This window comes from Cricetulus griseus, chromosome 5 (genome assembly GCF_003668045.3).
Source record: "Cricetulus griseus strain 17A/GY chromosome 5, alternate assembly CriGri-PICRH-1.0, whole genome shotgun sequence".
Taxonomy (NCBI): Eukaryota; Metazoa; Chordata; class Mammalia; order Rodentia; family Cricetidae; genus Cricetulus; species Cricetulus griseus.
This window is the reverse complement of record NC_048598.1, coordinates 105,713,052-105,730,808: the sequence shown is the minus strand read 5'-3', so window position 1 is coordinate 105,730,808 and position 17,757 is coordinate 105,713,052. Positions and strand designations below refer to the sequence as shown.

Below are 17,757 nucleotides of genomic sequence, written 5' to 3'. Positions count from 1 at the left end.
CCACCCTGAACCTATCCCACAGAACAGGTGCGTTTGTGGGGGAGGGGAGTAAGACCCGAGCGCAGCGGCGGCAAGTTGGGGTCTCAGGGTGGGTTCCCCAGCCATTGCTGCTGGCTGGCATGCTGGAGCTAGGAGTACTGGGCGCAAAGCCCTTGACTGCGCCAGAACTACGAAGCCGAGGCAGTCAAGCCCGGGTAGAAGAGATGGAACTCTCCTGGCTGCTGTCCTTGGCCGGTTCTCCGAGGGATGGGCTGGCAGGGCCGGCACGTGGCGACAGAGAGCGCTCGGTGAAGGGCCTAAAGGTCCAGGGCGCTCTGGTTAGGGGGAAGTCGAGGAGGGCTGCCTGGGAGGATGCTCCTAACTTCCTTCACTGTTCCAACCTCCCCCTCTGTTCTCCTCCATAGCGGTCCGCCCTCGTGCTGCCGCCGAGCCTGTGTGCCTGGCCGACATCCGAGCCGGCAGCACATCATCAGATCTGCCTCTCCGCACTGCCCCTACGTCCGTGCCTGCCCCAAGCCTGGGTGATTCGGGAGGACAGAGACTCATCAGGACACCGCCACCAATACGCACCGCAGATCCATCGGGATCGGCACGGCAGACAGCGGACACAGCTTGGAAAGCGATGGTCCGAGGAACCCGAACCTTGATGCTCACCTTACCCGCCGATTTTGTCTGAACCCGCGCGGCCTTTTCTTCCAGATGAGTCCAAGTTCTCTGGAGTTTGCCTTGAAGGCGCGCCACGCCCCCTCCCCAATCTGAGCAGGATCAGGAGGCTGGGTGAACCCCGGAGCGCTCGCCCCGGACGCTCTGATCTTCAGCCTTAAGGAGAACTCCAGGGCGGACCGGGAGGCAGCGGAGACAAAGCGGATTCGAAACCACGAGTCTGGGCTGGGGAGCTGGCGCCACAGGAACAGCCAGGGCAGCAGCCTGGGGATCCACGCCGCCTGGGGGAGGGCGCGGTGGGCATGGGCGAGCCAGCACGAGGAGCGGGTTAAGGGCCGGTAGAGCCAGATCCTCCCAGGGCGTGGGCACGAGTCCGCGGGCGGCGGCCCTCGCGGGGTTGTCTTCCAGTGCCATGGCCGGCCGCGGGTGCGCCTGGGGTCCGGGCCACCTGAATGAGGACAACGCGCGTTTCCTGCTGCTCGCGGGGCTCATCTTGCTCTACCTGGTGGGCGGCGCCGCAGTCTTCTCGGCTCTAGAGCTGGCGCACGAGCTGCAGGCCAAGCAGCGCTGGGAAGAGCGCCTGGCCAACTTCAGCCGCGGCCACAACCTGAGCCACGAAGAGCTGAGCGGCTTCCTCCGTCATTACGAGGAAGCCACCAGGGCGGGCATCCGCATGGACAGCGTGCGCCCTCGCTGGGACTTCACCGGTGCCTTCTACTTCGTGGGCACTGTGGTGTCCACCATAGGTAAGTGAGCCGGCTGGTCACTCGATGACTCTACTTCCTGGGCCCTCACAGGACCGAGCATCTCGGCCTCGGGGTTCTCCACCTGGGCGCGCGGTGTTGCACGAAATGAGCCCTTTGGGAGTGATCAACAGGTGTGAATGGATCCCAGCTACACCTGGGAACTTAGAACATGACTCCAGACCTCTGCCCAGACCAGAACCAGCGGCTGTTTCTTAACCAGTCCCCGGGGATTTGAATAGTTCTTAAATTGAGGAAGCGCTTCTGTAGACAGCCGATCTGGTTTAGGAGACAGGGCTGAGTTCGTGAATTTTTTTTTGGCGGGGGGGGGGGGGAGACGGACGTACACAGAGCTAGAAAGCTTGGGCCTTTTACTGAGTGTTGACTGTGCACAAGCCACTGCTCATGGGAAAGTCCACGATTTCAAACTTACCGAGAGACGCTCGGCATTCCAAATTGGAAAGAGGCAGAAGTGTAAAATGGAGCTCAAAGAAACAGGGGACAAGGACGAACCAAGGGGAACGTGATCTGGGGTCTCGCCAGTTTGTGTACCTATGAATGGAGTTTAGGACTAAAGGGGCACCCAGTGCATTCTAGAACATAGGAGGCTTGCATCCAGAAGTTCCTGGCTGGCTGTGCATGGATGGACTAGAGGAAGGGCTGCTAGAGAGGCCTGGTGGCTGAGGAGATGGAGTGGGGATAAGAAGTTAGAACTCGCCGAGAGGCAGCTGAGCCCCTGAGAATTCTGAGAGTGGTGTGGCAGGGCTACCATCAAGTGATAACGTTATTCCTCTGCGGAATGAAGCGGGAAATGGGGGGTTTGTGTGGCACACTCCCAAGACTGTTCACCATTGGCGTGTATTTGAGTAATGAGCGGGTTGGAGACTGTAATGTGGAAGTCCCGGGGAAAGAGGCCTGTGCAGGAGAAGAGCTCTGAAAGGCTAGAGGAGGAAAGGAAGAGGCACAAAGCCACTGCAGGAGAGCATGGCAGCAACCACACGTGTGTGCGGGACTCACAGCAGACAGAGCCCCTGTGCTCTCTAGAACGGCTTGCCTTGCCGGTGGCATGGTGACAGGTGAACCACCTTGAGGTGTCATGTACACATTCTGCCAGGGGAAAGGGACCCTCAAGCAGGAGCCCCAAACCATAGACCTAATGAGCCAAGAAAGACCTCCCAAGGTTAGCCAGGAACCACGAGTTCCGCTGGCCAGCAAATGGCACGGCAGAAAGGACAAGGGACACAAGAGCTGAACTCAAGTGCTTTGTGTGAGGTGGTCCAGCTTAGAAGCCCATGTCATTCTGCACCCCCCCCCCCCAGAGGTCCACTGTTAGTCATTTAGAAAGAGGAACAATTTTCATCTCTGCAGTTTCACAGTTTGGGCTTTTTCGAGTGCTTTCTTCCCTCATGCCTGTGTCGAGAACATCTTTTCCCACCCAACAACCAAGGTCCTGTGAGGCAAGGTTCAACTGCTCTCCGTTTTCCAGGCACAGCAGGAGTCTCTGCTGCACTTTAAGACGCGTTTCTGTGGGAGCAATGGCAGGTGCACCTTAGAGTGTTCCCGCTGAGGAGCCGCGCGCGTGGGTGTGGAGCTGGGAGTGGCCAGTGAGAGTCTGCCCACTCAAGGGAGGGCAAGTGGCTCATTCCTCTGTGGCACACCGACTAAGATTTCACAAGGAAGCTCAGACTGGCCATTCGGAGAAGCCGGGTTCTCATCAGCTACTCGTCTCCTACCTGGACATTTTCAGGGTTCCGGCATCCAAGTTCTCACTCTCACTACCCCTCTTTCCTGTGTTCACCTGAACCTGTTCCATCTGGATGCCTTCTTTATACTAATAGAAATTCAGTGGGTTTTCTTCTTAAATTCTAAATTCTAGTCTGTTGTCTCTTCCTTTCCACACCTTTCTCTGCAAAGAAGTGGGTTTGATGTGGCTGTAACCCAAATAATTTTTGTAAAGCAGCTCCTTTCAAAGAAGACTGCTCTAATAGCCAAAGCAACAAAAAACTGAATCCGGTGTTTCCTTGTCTCTTTACCGGAATTTAGAACCATCCCATTATAACACAAAGAGATGCCCCCTTTTCTCCCTTGTGACTCTGGAGCTCAACATCCCTAAGGTCTTCCCAGACGCGAGCCTTCTGCCTTCCTGCCCTTTCTGGTCCCGGCTCCCTGCCTCTTTTTGCTCTGTTATCAAAATGGACATGACTTCTCCTGGTTCTTTTGGCTTATTCTCATTTAACCCATCACTTGGAGTCCCCAAAATACAGGACAGTCCTGTGAGGTGACCAGCATTAATCCTGTCCCCTTCAAAGCATAGAGAGAAAGAAGGGAGATGATGATTGCTTTGTGAGTTCTTTAGCCTGTGGGGAGGACACTGCTTGGTTCCGATGCGGAAGCACCCAGTCCAGCTAATGACAAGAAGCAGCTGTCTGAAGGACACCTCTCCTTTCCCCTAGCTGTCTGGTCTTCCCTCCCCACCATCACGGTTTTCCCTTCCTATCCCTCCCTCCAGCCCTGTTTCCTTTTGAATTGCCAGGCATTTCTCCAATGCTTCCTCTTCAGCACCCGGATTGCCCCCCTTATCCAGAGGACCATCTTTAGAAGCCTAATTAAGCTCTTGGGGTTCTTGGTTGTGATGTCTGACCACATCTGATTCTCTTTTATTGATCACTTGTCCTTGGGGGATGGAGGATACTGGTAGATCAGACCATGAGAAGAAATGAGTATAACTTGGGGTGCAGGGCATTGGGGGGGGGCAACTGGGCCCTGGAGAGAGCAGCCCCACTAAGGCATTCCCAGTCTAACTTTCAGATACCATCCTGCAGGCCAGACAGCTGTAAGGATTTGCAGTGCCCAGTTGAACTTGGGTCACAGGAGAGAGTTCTGAGCTTCCTGCCTTTGGGATGGGATGATGAGAGGCGTTTCCTACTTCTGCAACCTCTTGATGTTGCAGGTTACTCTAGTCCAGTTCACTCAGGATTCTCGGTCTCTTTGGAGGGTGACATATTTCCTGTGTGTGCACAAACTTCCTCCTGAGACTGGAAGATGCATTCTCTCAGCTCCCCTGACCATCACTTGCTTTCCTCCCTGAACACACACACCATCCTGCTCTTTCTTTCCTTTAATGTGATGCCCCATGTACCTTCTTGAGACTTACGTGTGTTTCCAACAATATGGAGTCACTTAGCCATCCTCTGGGGGCTAAGCACAGCATGTACCTCCGTATGTGTTCAACTCCTACAGAGACCCCGTATCGCTGGCTACAGGGGCCTATAAAAAGCAAAGGATCCCAAGGCTCAGAGACCTTCTTGGCTGGGTTGGAAGTTGCTCAGCTGGAGGTGAGGTGGCAAACGGACACTTAGAACTGTCCCCTATGCCTGTTCTTCCTTTGAGGCCCTTTTTGTAGGAAGAGTTGACCCCCGTTAGATACTGCATCCCCTTTCCTCAGTTGTGATGGTTTTTAGATACCCTAAGATAAGATGTCTGGAAGGTTTGTGATTCACCAGTGTCTGCAGGTACAAGGCAGGACTGGAGTGACATCTGCCACGTAGACAAAGAATGACACCTCACAGTATCATGTTTCACAGTCCTCGCCAACTCAGCATCTCCCCAATTGCCATGATGGTTGACAATGTCTGGCCACTGTCCCCAGCAGATCCCACAGTCACTTCCCGGCCTTTCCTGTTAGCTCTTACCACACTGGTACCCAGATTTCCTGTGTCTTTAGTCTTCCATTGGATTAAGCAGCTGATGAATAACACAGTGGCACTGACCAACCAACTGACCATTGACGTGGTTTTCAAACTGTCCTGAGGAGTTCATGGAGTATGCTGTGCTATGTTAATGCTATCCTATGTTAAGGTCATTCTTCAAGGCTAAGGGCTCCCTTTGTGATGGGATGACAGGAAGCTGCTCTTTCTCATGCATGCACACATGCACGTGTGTGTGAGAGAGAAAGAGAGAGTAAATTAATTTGATGAATGTTTATCTTATTCAGCTACCCTCTTACTGACTTGATTTTTTTGGTATGGAAAAATACTTACTTGATTGACAGGGTATTTTTTCTAATTCACATCCTTTCCATGGCTAAGATAAATATTCTCGCCCATTCTCTATGGAGCTGTTTAACTCATTTCAAATGTTATTCAAAAAATTGCTTTTTAAAGGTTTGGTGAGGTTGGCACTATAATTATGCTTTGATTTATTGCTAAAATTATCACATAATAATCTGAGAATGTGCATGTTGTACAATTCTCTGTTTTCTTCTTTGAACATTTCTTTGTGTCCCAGAGCCTGTTTATGTTTGAGCCAGTTTTCCACTGTGTCACAGATTTCTGGAGCTGGAAGGAACATTGACACCCCCCCTTCCCATCTCATAACCACACCAAAGACAACATTTTACTGTATTTTCAAGGCATGTAAAGTCAACAAAAAATTGTCAGTAACTCCATCACTTGCATAACTTTGCTTATCTTCACCAGGGTTAACTTTGTTCCTCTCTTCATGCTTTATGTGCCAATAGCCATTTTAAACATCTAAACATGGGGTTGAGGTTCTGTGTCTGTTTGTTGGTTTTTAAACCACTGTTCTAGTTGTAATCACCAGTAGTTTTCAAGTAACCACCTAGCCTGCTTTTGTACTTTTATCTTTAACTAGATTTATATTTCTCTGTGTGTCCAAAAACTTGGCACATTTACTACTTGCTTTCCTCTCTCTATTGTCCTCCTTCATTCTAGCTGTCTCTATTTTTTCCTCCCAATGCTGATTTTCCACTCTGGTAGATGAGTACTTCTTTTGGTCATTCTAAATATGATCAAAACAGAACTCAACTACCTGGGCCCCAAAAGCCATCCCTATCACCATTCTTCATGTTTGTATATAAAACTGAGATGCCTTTTCTGGACAATGCAGAACCCTTTGACCTTCTGTCCAATGCTGCTACCCCCAGCTTCCAACTTCCCGATCATTATCTCACACCCTGCAGGAAAAGCATTCCCAAGCCCTCCAGGTAGGTACCCTCATATCTAATAGCCGAGTGTCTATCATTTCCTGACCTTCTCCTCCTCCATCCTGCTCTTAAGGACCCTTCCCACCCTCATCCCTTTCTCCTCCCGCCCCCACCTCCTCTTCTTCTTCATTCTTCCTTTCACTGAGCTGTATTCCCAAGCCTTTCTTTTCCCTTTATTTTGAGGCATAGTCTTGCTAAGTTGCTCAGACTACGCTTAGAGTAACTCTGTAGCCTCCAGCTTGAAGTTTTCCTACCTTAGCCTCCTGAAAAGCTGGGATTACAGTCTTGTGCCACCAGGGCTGACTGTGATTACCCTTCCTTTCTTCCTTCTTCCCTTCCTGGCTTCCTTCTTCATTCCTCTCTTCCTCCTTCCTTCCCTCTGTCCCTTCTTCCCTTTCTTTCTTGTTTTTTGAGACAGAATCTTTCTCTGTAGTCCAGACTCTTGTGACTTACCATATGGTCCATGCTAGCCTCAAACTCACAGCAGTTGTCCTGCCTCAGTCTCCCAAGTATACTGGGACTGCAGGCATACACCCCCAGGCCCAGCAAGAGCTTTTCTCTCTCCACGGCTCCATCTCACCTCCAGTTCCTTTCTAGGGCTGTGAGCTTCACTGGTCTTTGACTCAGCATCACTGGCCTGTCTCAAGCTTTGTTTCTGCTTACAAGTGGAAAATAGAGGCAAGAAAACGAACCTTCATGAAGATAGCTTTTCCTGTGCAGTCTGGAAATAATACCCCATTTAGCAGCCAGTGCAGCCAGAGAAAAAGACAACACACTCTTGCTGCTCTGTGCCTGAGTCCAGGCCTCTCTTCTGCTTACACCTGCACGGGCAACTAGCTCAGCCTTCAGGTGGTGTTGATACCTTCCATTGCCTGTGGTGCAAAGGAGAGAATGACAGGGACGGCAGTTTCCGGTGGCACCGGGTTGCTTTCAGGAAAAAAAAAATGCTAACAGCAGTGACAGAGACACACAGGAAGAGCAAAGGTCCATGCCCAGAGCTGGACAACAGTTCCAGGAGGCCACCAGTCTGGCGACACTTCTGCCTTCCTTCTCTACATCATCACCAGCACTGCAATGTCTGTCTTCTTCGTTACCACATAGAGGATTGAAGTTGCATCTTACAGGAAGGAGAGACTTGACTGGCATTCCGTAATGACAGGTAATGCTGAGTATCACTTTGTGTCTTCTTGGCCATCTGTAGCGCTCTCTCTCTCTCTCTCTCTCTCTCTCTCTCTCTGTGTGTGTGTGTGTGTGTGTGTGTGTGTGTATCGAGACAGGGCTTCGCTGTGTAGTCCAGGTGAGCCTTGAACTCCCAATTCTTCTGCCTCATCTCCCAAGTCCTGGGGTTAGAGGTGTGAATCACCACACCTAGCCCTGCGTATACTTTCTGAAAGGAGCATCTGTTCACATCGCTTGCCTGTTTCCAGTTTGGTTATCCATTCTTTACACAAACTGTTCATGTGTTGCATGTGTTTTAGATGCAAGGCCCTCGTCAAACAGGGGCGGTAGGCTAATTGTCATTTCTCTCACTCCATGGTGTCCCTGGAAGCATAAAAGTTTTAGATTGTGCTGAAGTCTAATTCATCTATTTTTCTTTTAATCTTTTTCATGTCCTTATTATTTTTATTTTATGTGTATGATCATTTTTTTTGCCAGCCCTTGTGTCTGTGTACCACCTGCTTGCAGTGCCCATGAAGTCCAGAAGGGGGAGCTGGATACCCTTGAAGCTGGAGTAATTAGTGGGTGCTGGCAATCAATCCTGGGTCCTCTGGAAGAGCAGTCAGTGCTCTTAATGGCAGAGCCATCTTTGCAGCCCCTAGCTCTTTTCCTTTTGTTGTGTATGCTTTTAGTGTTGTACAGGAGCAGAATGTATGGGAGCAGAATTGGCCTTCCAATCAGTTTGGTCTTGAATCCTGTGATCTCTCTGTATTCATGTATTCGTCCTAGTCACATCTTAGTGGTTTCCTCGGGGTTCCCTATAGTGGAGATCATAGAATTCTGAACAGATACAGTGTTAATTATCTCTTTCTAGTCTGCAAATTTTACATCTTTAATTTCATGCCTGATTAGAGTCTTGAGCACAGCACTGGGCAGAAATGTCAAGCAAGGACCTCTTACCGCATCCTGCTCTTGGGAGAAAAGCCTCTATTTCTTACCAATGGCCTATTTGTTCTCGATTCTTCCAAGAGATCCCAGGCTTCCTTTCCACTCTTTTTCTCCTTTAAATCACAAAAGGTGTTAGTGCTTGGTGGAACTGTTTTGTGCCTCTGTTGAGAGGACCTTGTGATTCAACTCTTTTTGCCATGAATATAGTATATTACATTAGCAACCTCTGAGCCATTGTAGCAACCTTGTGTTCCCACAATAAATATCACTTGTTCAGGCTGTATAAGCCTTTTTCTGTGATGGGGCATTTGGTCTGCTAATGCTTTATAGAAGATTTTTGCATCTCTAGCCAAAGAGGGACATTTCTTTTCTTGCAATGTATGTCTTGTCCTGGTATCTGAGTCAATACCAGAGTCAATACCAGAGAATGAGTAGAGAAGTGTTTTTCCTGTAGTTCTGGCTTCCTGCGGTCATGTGAGTTCCACAGCCACAATATGAATGTCCAATAATTTCTAATTACCTGCCACTATAATAGCTCTACAAGTCATATTTTAATTGTGATTATAAATATATATGCAGGCATTACTCATTTTTATGTCTAGACATGACTGTTCCTTTTTGTAACTTTTAATTTTTTTCTTTAAAAATTCAAATACAGCATATTTTATATCAATAAGGCAAAAAGAATAAAAAAGAAAGTTCATACACACACACACACACACACACACACACACACACACACACACATGCACACACAAAAAAAAACCAGAAGCAAAACATGGAGTCCATTTTATGTTGACAGACTACTTTTGGGCATGGTTGATCTGCTCTAGAGTGTGGTTGATATACTCAGAGACATTCCATTAGAGAAAACTGATGTTTCTCCTTTCTCAGGAGGTATGAACCACACACAAATAGAGGTAGGACTTTGTGTCCACTTCCCCCTCCCAGTGCTGAGATTTTTATCTGGTTTGAACCTGTGCGAGTCTTGTGCACACTGTCATAGTTTCTGAGAGTTCATATGGTTATCAGTCATGTTGTGTCTGGAAGATGCATTTCCTGAGAGTCATCCACCACTTCTAGTTTTTAGAATTTTCCACCTTCTCTTCAGCATAGGTCACTGAGCCTGGAGGGGAAGGCTTTGACGAAGACACTCCATTTAGGGCTGAGTGCTCCCAAGTCTCTCAGTCTCTGAACACTGTCCAATTGTGTATCTCTGTGTCAGTTCCCATCTTCTGCAAGAAACCTCTCTGACGAGGGATGAGTGAGGCACTGATCTATAGATATAGCAGTCTATCTTTAGGAGTTATTTTACTGCTAAGCTCCTTTAGCAGAATAATAGTAGGTTTTTCCCTAGGCCCATGACCTATCTAGTCTCAGGTTCCTGGCCACTTTGGCATGTACAAGTTCTATCTCAGATTCAGACCTTAGATTCAAAACACCAACAAAAAACACCTGATTGGTCACTCCCATAACATTTGTGCCATTATTGCACCAGCATATCTTGTAGACCAGTCTCTGCTATAGGTCATAGAGTTTATATCTGGGTGATATTGGTTATTACTTTTCTCCTTATGTAGTGTGAAAAGTACCTGTTAGCACCATGAATGCTAGTCAACAGGGGTGAAACTTCTAGTTGGGCACCAGCTAGATTTTTTCCTTGCTTGATGACTTAAATAAGCAGTATCTTCAGGAATAGGGTCTTCCCATCGGGTGACTGAGAGTCATCCATAGCCTTGGCAATAGCTTATGAAGTTTGGGAGGGTCTCTGGGAGCCCTTTAGCCACTACTCAACAAGATGTTTGTAACCCATTCCTGGTACTGAAGGTTTTACTTGGTGGTGTAAGATGTCCAAGTCTCCCTCGTTATGTGGAGACTCCATTTAAATTCCTTTCATATATGTATCCATTTTAGGAAGCTCCTACAGTTGTAGGTTCCCATGGGCCTTTCAAAAGGCCTTTATTATTAGTTGTCCGTCCTCATATTCCCTCCTTCACCCCACTCTCCCATCTCCCTCCCCCATTCAGTCCTGCTTAACACTATACTCTTACTTTCCCTCCTCCTCCCTGGTCCCTTACGAGCTCCCTAACCTCTGCTGTCATTATGGTCAAAATACACACATCTAACGCTTAAATGCCAAAATCCACATGTAAGAGAAAACACGAAGTGTTTGTCTTTGGGATCTGGGTTACCTCACTCGGGTTTCTAGCTCCATCCATCAGTCTGCAAACTTTATAGTTTCATTTTTCTTAATAGCTGAACAATATTCCATTGTGTAAATGGACCACATCTGGATTATCCATTCATTACTTAATAGACATCTAGGTTGCTTCCAATTTCTGACTATTATGGATAGTGCGGCAATGAACGCGGATAAGCAAGTATCTCTGTAGTAAGATGTAGATTCTTTTGGGTCTACAGTTAAGGGTTTTAAGCAGGATCTTGTGGCAAATCTATTTCCAGCTTTTTGAGGAAGCACCACACTGGTTTCTGTAGTGGCTGTACAAGTTTGCATGCTCACCAGCTGCGAATATGTGTTCCCTTCATCCTTCCCAGCATGTGTTGTCCTTTATTACACTGATCTCAGCCATTCTGATGGGGTGAGATGGAATCTCAAAGTAGTTTCAGTTTGCATTTCCCTGATGACTAAGGGTATTGAACTTTTTTGGGGTGGGGGTGTTTTGAGACAGGGTTTCTCTGTGTAGCTTTGGAGCCTGTCCTGGAACTCACTTTGTAGACCAAGCTGGCCTCGAACTCACAGAGATTCACCTGCCTCTGCCTCCCAAGTAATTAAAGGTGCGCACCACCACTGCCCAGCTGAACTTTTTTTCATTATTCATTACCATTTATGTTTCATCTTTTGAGAATTCTGTTTAGTTTTATATCTCTTTTAATTGGATTGTTTCCTTGATGTTCAGGGTTTTTTCAGTTCTTTATATATTCTATTTTGTGGTTGTTTTGGTTTTTTTGTTTGTTTTACTATAGAAGTCTTTCACTTCACTAGTCTTTGAAGAGTTTTCCCAAGTTGTTGTTGCTTTTAGGCTATTGCAAAAGGTACTGTTTCCTTGATATATTTCTCAGGATGTTTGCCATTTGTATAAAGGAAGGCTACCAATTTTTGTGTTTTAATTTTGTGTGTTAATTCTGCTATTTGGCTACAGGTGTTTATCAGCTGTAGAAGTTTCCTGGTTTTGCCTTTGAGAACTTTTATGTATAAAATCTTACCATCTATATATTAGGATACATTGACTCCTTCCTCTCCTTTGTGAATCTCCTTGATATTCCTTTGTTGTCTTATTTTTCTAGCTAAGACTTCAAGCATTCTATTAAATAAGTATGGGGATAATGGACATCCTTGTCTTGTTCCTGGTTTTAGAAAAAAATGCTTTGAATTGCTCAGCATTTAAAATGCTGTTGGGTGTGGGCTTGCTGTATGTTGCCTTTATTATGTCAACAGTCTATTCTTTGTCTAAAGCTAATCACATTTTTTTGTCTTTTAGTCTGTTTATGTCATGGACTAAATTTATTGAATTACATATGTTAGACAATCCTTGCATCTCTGGGATGAAACCAATTTGACCATGGTATACATTCTTTTTGATGTGTTCTTGAATTCAGTTTGCAAGTATTTTATTGTGAATTTTTGCACCTGTATTCATAAGAGATAGTGGTCTGTAGTTTTCTTTCTCTTGGGTCTTTGTACAGTTTTATTATCAGGGTAATAGTGGCTTCATAAAAAATTATGAAATGTTCCTTCAGTTTCCATTTTGTGGAGTAATTTGAAAAGTATTCGCATTTGTTCTTGTTTGAAAGTCTGGTAGAATTCTGCACGAATTACATCTGTCCCTGGGGAGTTTGTTTTGTTTTGTTTTGTTTTAATTACCACTTCTATTTTGCTAGAGGCTATATGTTTGTTTAAATTTTTATTTCATTTAACTTTAACTTTGATTTGATTTAACTTTGGTGCATCGTGTAGTGTATATCAAGAAATTCATTCATTTCTCATAGGTTTTCAAGTTTGGTGGCTTACAGATTGTTAAAATATTTCCTTATAGCTATCTCAGATTCCTCAGTTTCTGTTGTCATGTCTCCCTTTTCATCTCTAATTTTGTCAATTTGGATCTTCTCTCCATGTCTTTTGCTTGATTTGGCTAAAGGTTTGTCAATCTTGTTGATTTTTCTCAAAGAACCAACTCTTCATTTCATTGATTCTTTGTACTGTTTTTCTTTGTTTCTCTTTCATTGATTCAGCGCTTAGTTTATTTCTTCCCATCTACTCCTTTTTGGGTGTTATTTCTTCTTGTTTTTCTAGAGCTCTCCAATGTGTTGCTAAATTGTTCATATGAAATTTCTCCAGTTTGGGGGATTTTTAATTATGTTTTGTTTTTTAATGTAGGTACTTAGTGTTATAAACTTGCCCCTTGGTACATCCTTCACTGTGTCCAATAGGTTTGGGTATGTTGTGTTTTCATTTTCATTCAATTTTAAAACTTTTTAGATTTACTTCTTGATTTCTGTCTGAATTTTCATTCAGTAGTGAGTTGTTCAGTGTCCATGAGTTTGTGTACTTTCTTCTGTTTCATTCCTGTTGATGTCCAGCTTTATTTAAAATCCATGGTGGTCAGGCAGGAGACAGAGTGTTATTTCATTGTTTTTTTTTATATCTGTTGAGACAAGCTTTGTGTCTGAATATGTGGTAAATTTAGTAGAAAATTCCATGGACTGATGAGAAAAACAGTATACTCTTTAGTGTTGGGGTACAATGTTCTATAGATGGCTGTTAGGCCCATTTGATCTATGTCATTCTTTAACTCTAGCATTTCTCCATCTAGTTTCTGTCTGGATGGCCCATCTATTGGCAAGAATGTAGTATTGAAGTTACCTCACTCACTGTATTAGGATTAATATGTAATTTAACAGTAGTGATTCCTTTATGAATTTAGGTCCCCTTGCGTTTGGTTCCTAGATGTTTAGAATTATAATATCCTCTTGGCAAATTTCTCCTTTAATGAGTATGTAGTAACCTTCCTTATCTCCTGATTAGTTGTAGTTTGAAGTCTATTTTTCAGATATTAGAGAATCTACACCTGTTTGCTTCTTGTTTCCACTTGCTTGGAATATCTTTTCCCATTCTTTAACCCTAAAGTGGTTTCTATCCTTGTTGGTGAGGTGTGTTCCTTCAATGAAGCAAAAATTCAATCTATTAGTCTGTGCCTTTAAAATGAAGAATTGAGACCATTGGTATTGCGAATTATTAAAGAGCAATGTTTATTAATTCCTGATTTTTTTTGTCATTGTGTGTGCATATTGCCCCCTTTTGACTGTCTGGGAATAGCATCCCCCACTTTGTGGTTGCTAGCCTCTGCCCAGCTCCTAGCATGTGTTCTTTTGTCACCTGTAGAAATCACAGATCTGTTCCACTCACTTTACAGCTGTGTCAGTAACCTCATCATTCATACTGACCACCACTTCAAACTCATGGAAGTTATTAGACTTGACATGTCGTTCTGTGATTTAATAATGAGGCACATATAATGTGTCACCTATTTGTCCCATGGTTTTGGAACTGTGCCTTCAAATGTCGACTCAGTTCATCCTTGGCTGTCATTTGCCATTCTGACAGATAGGTCTGCCCTGATTGCCCAAGGCTCTTTGTAATAGAAATAGGAATTGAAACCTGGACTAAGTCAGACTGTGTATGAAGAGGAAGAGGGAAACTGCCTCGCCACCATGGCTACTGCGTGTGGTTACTGAGGGGTGTTTATTGCCTTGTAACAGTTGGAAAGGCATTGGCACGTGGTGCCTGTTTCCCAACTGAGTCAACATACCCTTTTTTCTGATGGCTCATATGTTACTCCAGACTCTTGCAAAGTCTTGAGGTCACCATTGGGGTATGAGTGGCCACAGCTTTCAGAGAAGTGGGGAAATGGTGCCACTCCATGTGCTATGACTACAGAGCACTCTCTATAGTTCAGGAGACCAATAGCCACCTTGGAGCTTTGACCTTCATCATCAGCTAATGATGGGGTCCCTCTGACCACCACCTATCCTATGGCTTCAGTGCCACAGGTACTCTGCTGCAAATCCTGATTTGGGAATGTACAATTCTTCTCTGTGGTTATTTAACACTACTTCTTGTTTTATATTTAAAATAGTAATTATAACCAATAAGTTATAGGTCAAAGACTATTTGCATTATTTGGCTCACTGATGACTTAAAAAATGGCAAATGTTTAACATCTAAACTATCTCAAAGGAAAAGTGAGTCCAAGCACTTGCCTGTTCTTATGGTGTAAATATTCCAAGAGTGAAGCCACTGATGGCAGAAGATAGGTCAGAATGGAATGAGCAACACCAGTTCTTGGAAACCTCAGTGTTTGGGAAAAGTCAACTATGTGCTAAACTTTAAAAAAAAAAAGTCAATTCCAGATCAAAAACCAGACTTCCAATTTCTCTCAGGAAAATGGGAAATCTAGCCATACCAGGCTCACATTGCACAAGCTAACTATTCAAGAGAGATCATGAATGTTCTCGTTGAGCAGCTTGTCTGCATCCCATGGTCCTGTCCATGGCTGAGTGGCACCTGCCATTCATCACAGTGTTTGGCTTCTTTCTTGTCTCCTGTTTGAGATAAAAAATTAAAAAAAACAAACACATTGGGCCACCAGGTTTCTCCTGATAAGATGCATGGAGATTTTGTTCCATTCTGGCTGGTTTCCTTCTGGTCATCCAAATCAGTAGGCACGTGTGCCTTTTCTGCTTAGGGTATTTAATAATGAGACTCATCCAAGAAATTGTGAGCTTTGTAGCAGGCTAAAGATTTCTCTATAGGGAAGTTAAGATCTGCTGACCAGAAATAGCCAGAAGTGACAAGTTCGGAGGAAATGCAGCACAGTAATTAAGAATGTATCAAATCCTATACAGTGAGAATATGACAGATCAGGACGAAAGAGGTCTCCTTGGACAGGGTCCATGTTGGTTTTGGAAAATGCTCTAGTGTCTGGGAGGAAGACTGAGCTCTAGCCTGAAATGTAGCATGCCCAGAGATGCCAACATCACACAGGGATTGGACAGTGAATATCAATATCATTCTTGATGAGGACTGAGGGATCCATGAGGTGTTAGACATTTAGATGTCCTGTTCTCAATGGGGTGGAATACTTCCACAGAACATCTAGGGATGAGGGGTTTGGAACAGGGTCCGTTGGTATGTATGGGGACTCCTCAGGGTACTGGAAGAGCTGGGCTGCATCTCCCTACCACCAGTGACAGTATGACTTCTCCAGTGAGCCTCTTCCTCTGACAGTGGTGGGACCACAGTGGTTTCTCGGCTGAACTACAACAAGCAAAGCAAGTGTGAGGTCCCTTTTCTTAATAATAGAGCTGATTATCGTCTTATCAAGCAGAGGAAACAGCAGAGTAGAGAGGAATGACTACCTTGCTTCCTTTTCCTGCTTCTTAAGCAATGTCTCACCTCAGATCAACTGATGGGATTCACCCACCCCCACCTCCCACTGTGTGTGCCATGGCACCATTAGGTGTACCCAACACCTGGGGATGAATTGCTTCATCATCAAGGACTTGGGTGGGCGGTTTACAGTTTTGTCGAGAAATTCATACCCATTTTAGAGAAAGCACTTAAATGAATGTTTACCCACTGAGCCATCTGGCAAGTCCATGTTCTGTGACTTATTGGCTCTCATTGCTCAAGAGGAGGTTAAGTTAGAATTCTAAAGTACTATAATTTACATAGCACATTAAGGATGTGGCCGCTGAAGGTCCACATGGCCACATCACAGAGACTTTGTGGAAGACAGAAAAGCCTCTTTGGGGTTTCTCATAAGTGGAGGGATCCACTCCAAATCTTTAGAAAAAATTGTATTTAGCTTTGAACTTAAACTCCTAAGCCACTTCTTATGTGCCCCTGTTTCTGTCAAAGGGCCACGTGCGGGACTCTAGCTTAACCGCAGTGAGATGGCTCACCACGTGCAGGGCTCTATCATAATCGCAGTGAGATGGCTCACCACGTGCGGGGCTCTAGAGTAACTGCAGTGAGATGGCTCACCACGTGTGGCGCTCTAGAGTAACCAGTGAGATGTTTCTAAGCTCTGTTAGCAATGCTTCCTCGTGTTCTTCTTCAGCAAGCAGAGTCTCCCACTGCAGTTAACCTTGTATGTGAGGAATGTTCTCAGTGCTGCATCGCCTCTGGCATTACTGTGGACAACAGCCAGTGTAGAGGGCATCAGACATAGACCTGTTCCCAACCCCTGTTCAAGTCATCCCTCCCCAGTGGCTTTGTTAATGCCTGAAATAAATCTCTGGGGCATCAGGATTCTGGTTAATGGTCTCCCTTTCCATAAAAGAATGAGTATGAAAATTTTAAAAATAAAAATATTAATTAGTAGAGTTTCAAGAAACTGATGGCTGATGTATCTACACAGTAAGTTATTAGAAGCTTTGGGTTCAGTGGTTAGCTTTGGGTGTATCAAGTTGGAGGCAACTGTGATGTAGGCTCTAGATGAGACCGGGGCTATTGCAGAGCAAAGGGAACCCTGTGTATGAAAGCGGGATGCCCAAAGGATGACAACCTCACCATCGGGGGTGGATAGACTGAGGTGGGCAGCCTACTTTGCATACTTATTCAGAAGGGTTCTGGACATCTGCTTGAAGGAGAAAGTCACGGAACTAAACATTGTCTCTTAGCAAACAGATGTAATTTTCCCCTCTCGGGGAGGCTAATGGTATCAACAGTCATCAAACCAAGTGTTGTTTTGACATACATACACGGTAAGATTCCCATCCGTCAAAGAATGAACCCCTGACTAACCATGCCATGGATTCTTCTCCAGCTGTTGCTCCATTAGCAACTAAGTCTCCAGTTTCTCTTCACTTCCCAGCCCAATATTAAAGTCACTTTGCATTGTGTATGTTAGGAAGTACCCAAGGATCAGTAAAAACACTTATCTTTGGGATTAGCCCTACTTTGGAGCTCAGAGCACAGGTAATCCACATGGGGAATCCGTTCAGAAAAACTAATGACAATGCACATAGGAAGCCTGGTCCAGAGAAATGAATCCACTTTCCCACCCAAGAAACTCCATAGTTCATGCCAGTAATTTCTATTCCAGAATTTTCCCCCTTGGGCTAATTCTCTCATCACATCGGTGTTGGCCCTGATAAAAACCTAAATTGGAAGTTGACTGCACAAAATGAAGTTTGCCTTTGAACAAGCCATTTTCT

At 45.2% G+C, this 17,757-nt stretch overlaps 1 protein-coding gene across 1 annotated transcript in view; it reads left to right on the top strand.

Moving 5' to 3' along the window:
- The first annotated feature begins 1,075 nt into the window (after positions 1-1,075).
- Kcnk13 (potassium two pore domain channel subfamily K member 13) overlaps positions 1,076-17,757 on the top strand; it is an 85,222-nt gene continuing 68,540 nt past the window's right edge. The window contains exon 1 of the mRNA XM_027419098.2: positions 1,076-1,409. Within this exon, the coding sequence (XP_027274899.1) occupies positions 1,076-1,409 (334 nt within the window). The remainder of the gene's footprint in view (positions 1,410-17,757) is intronic.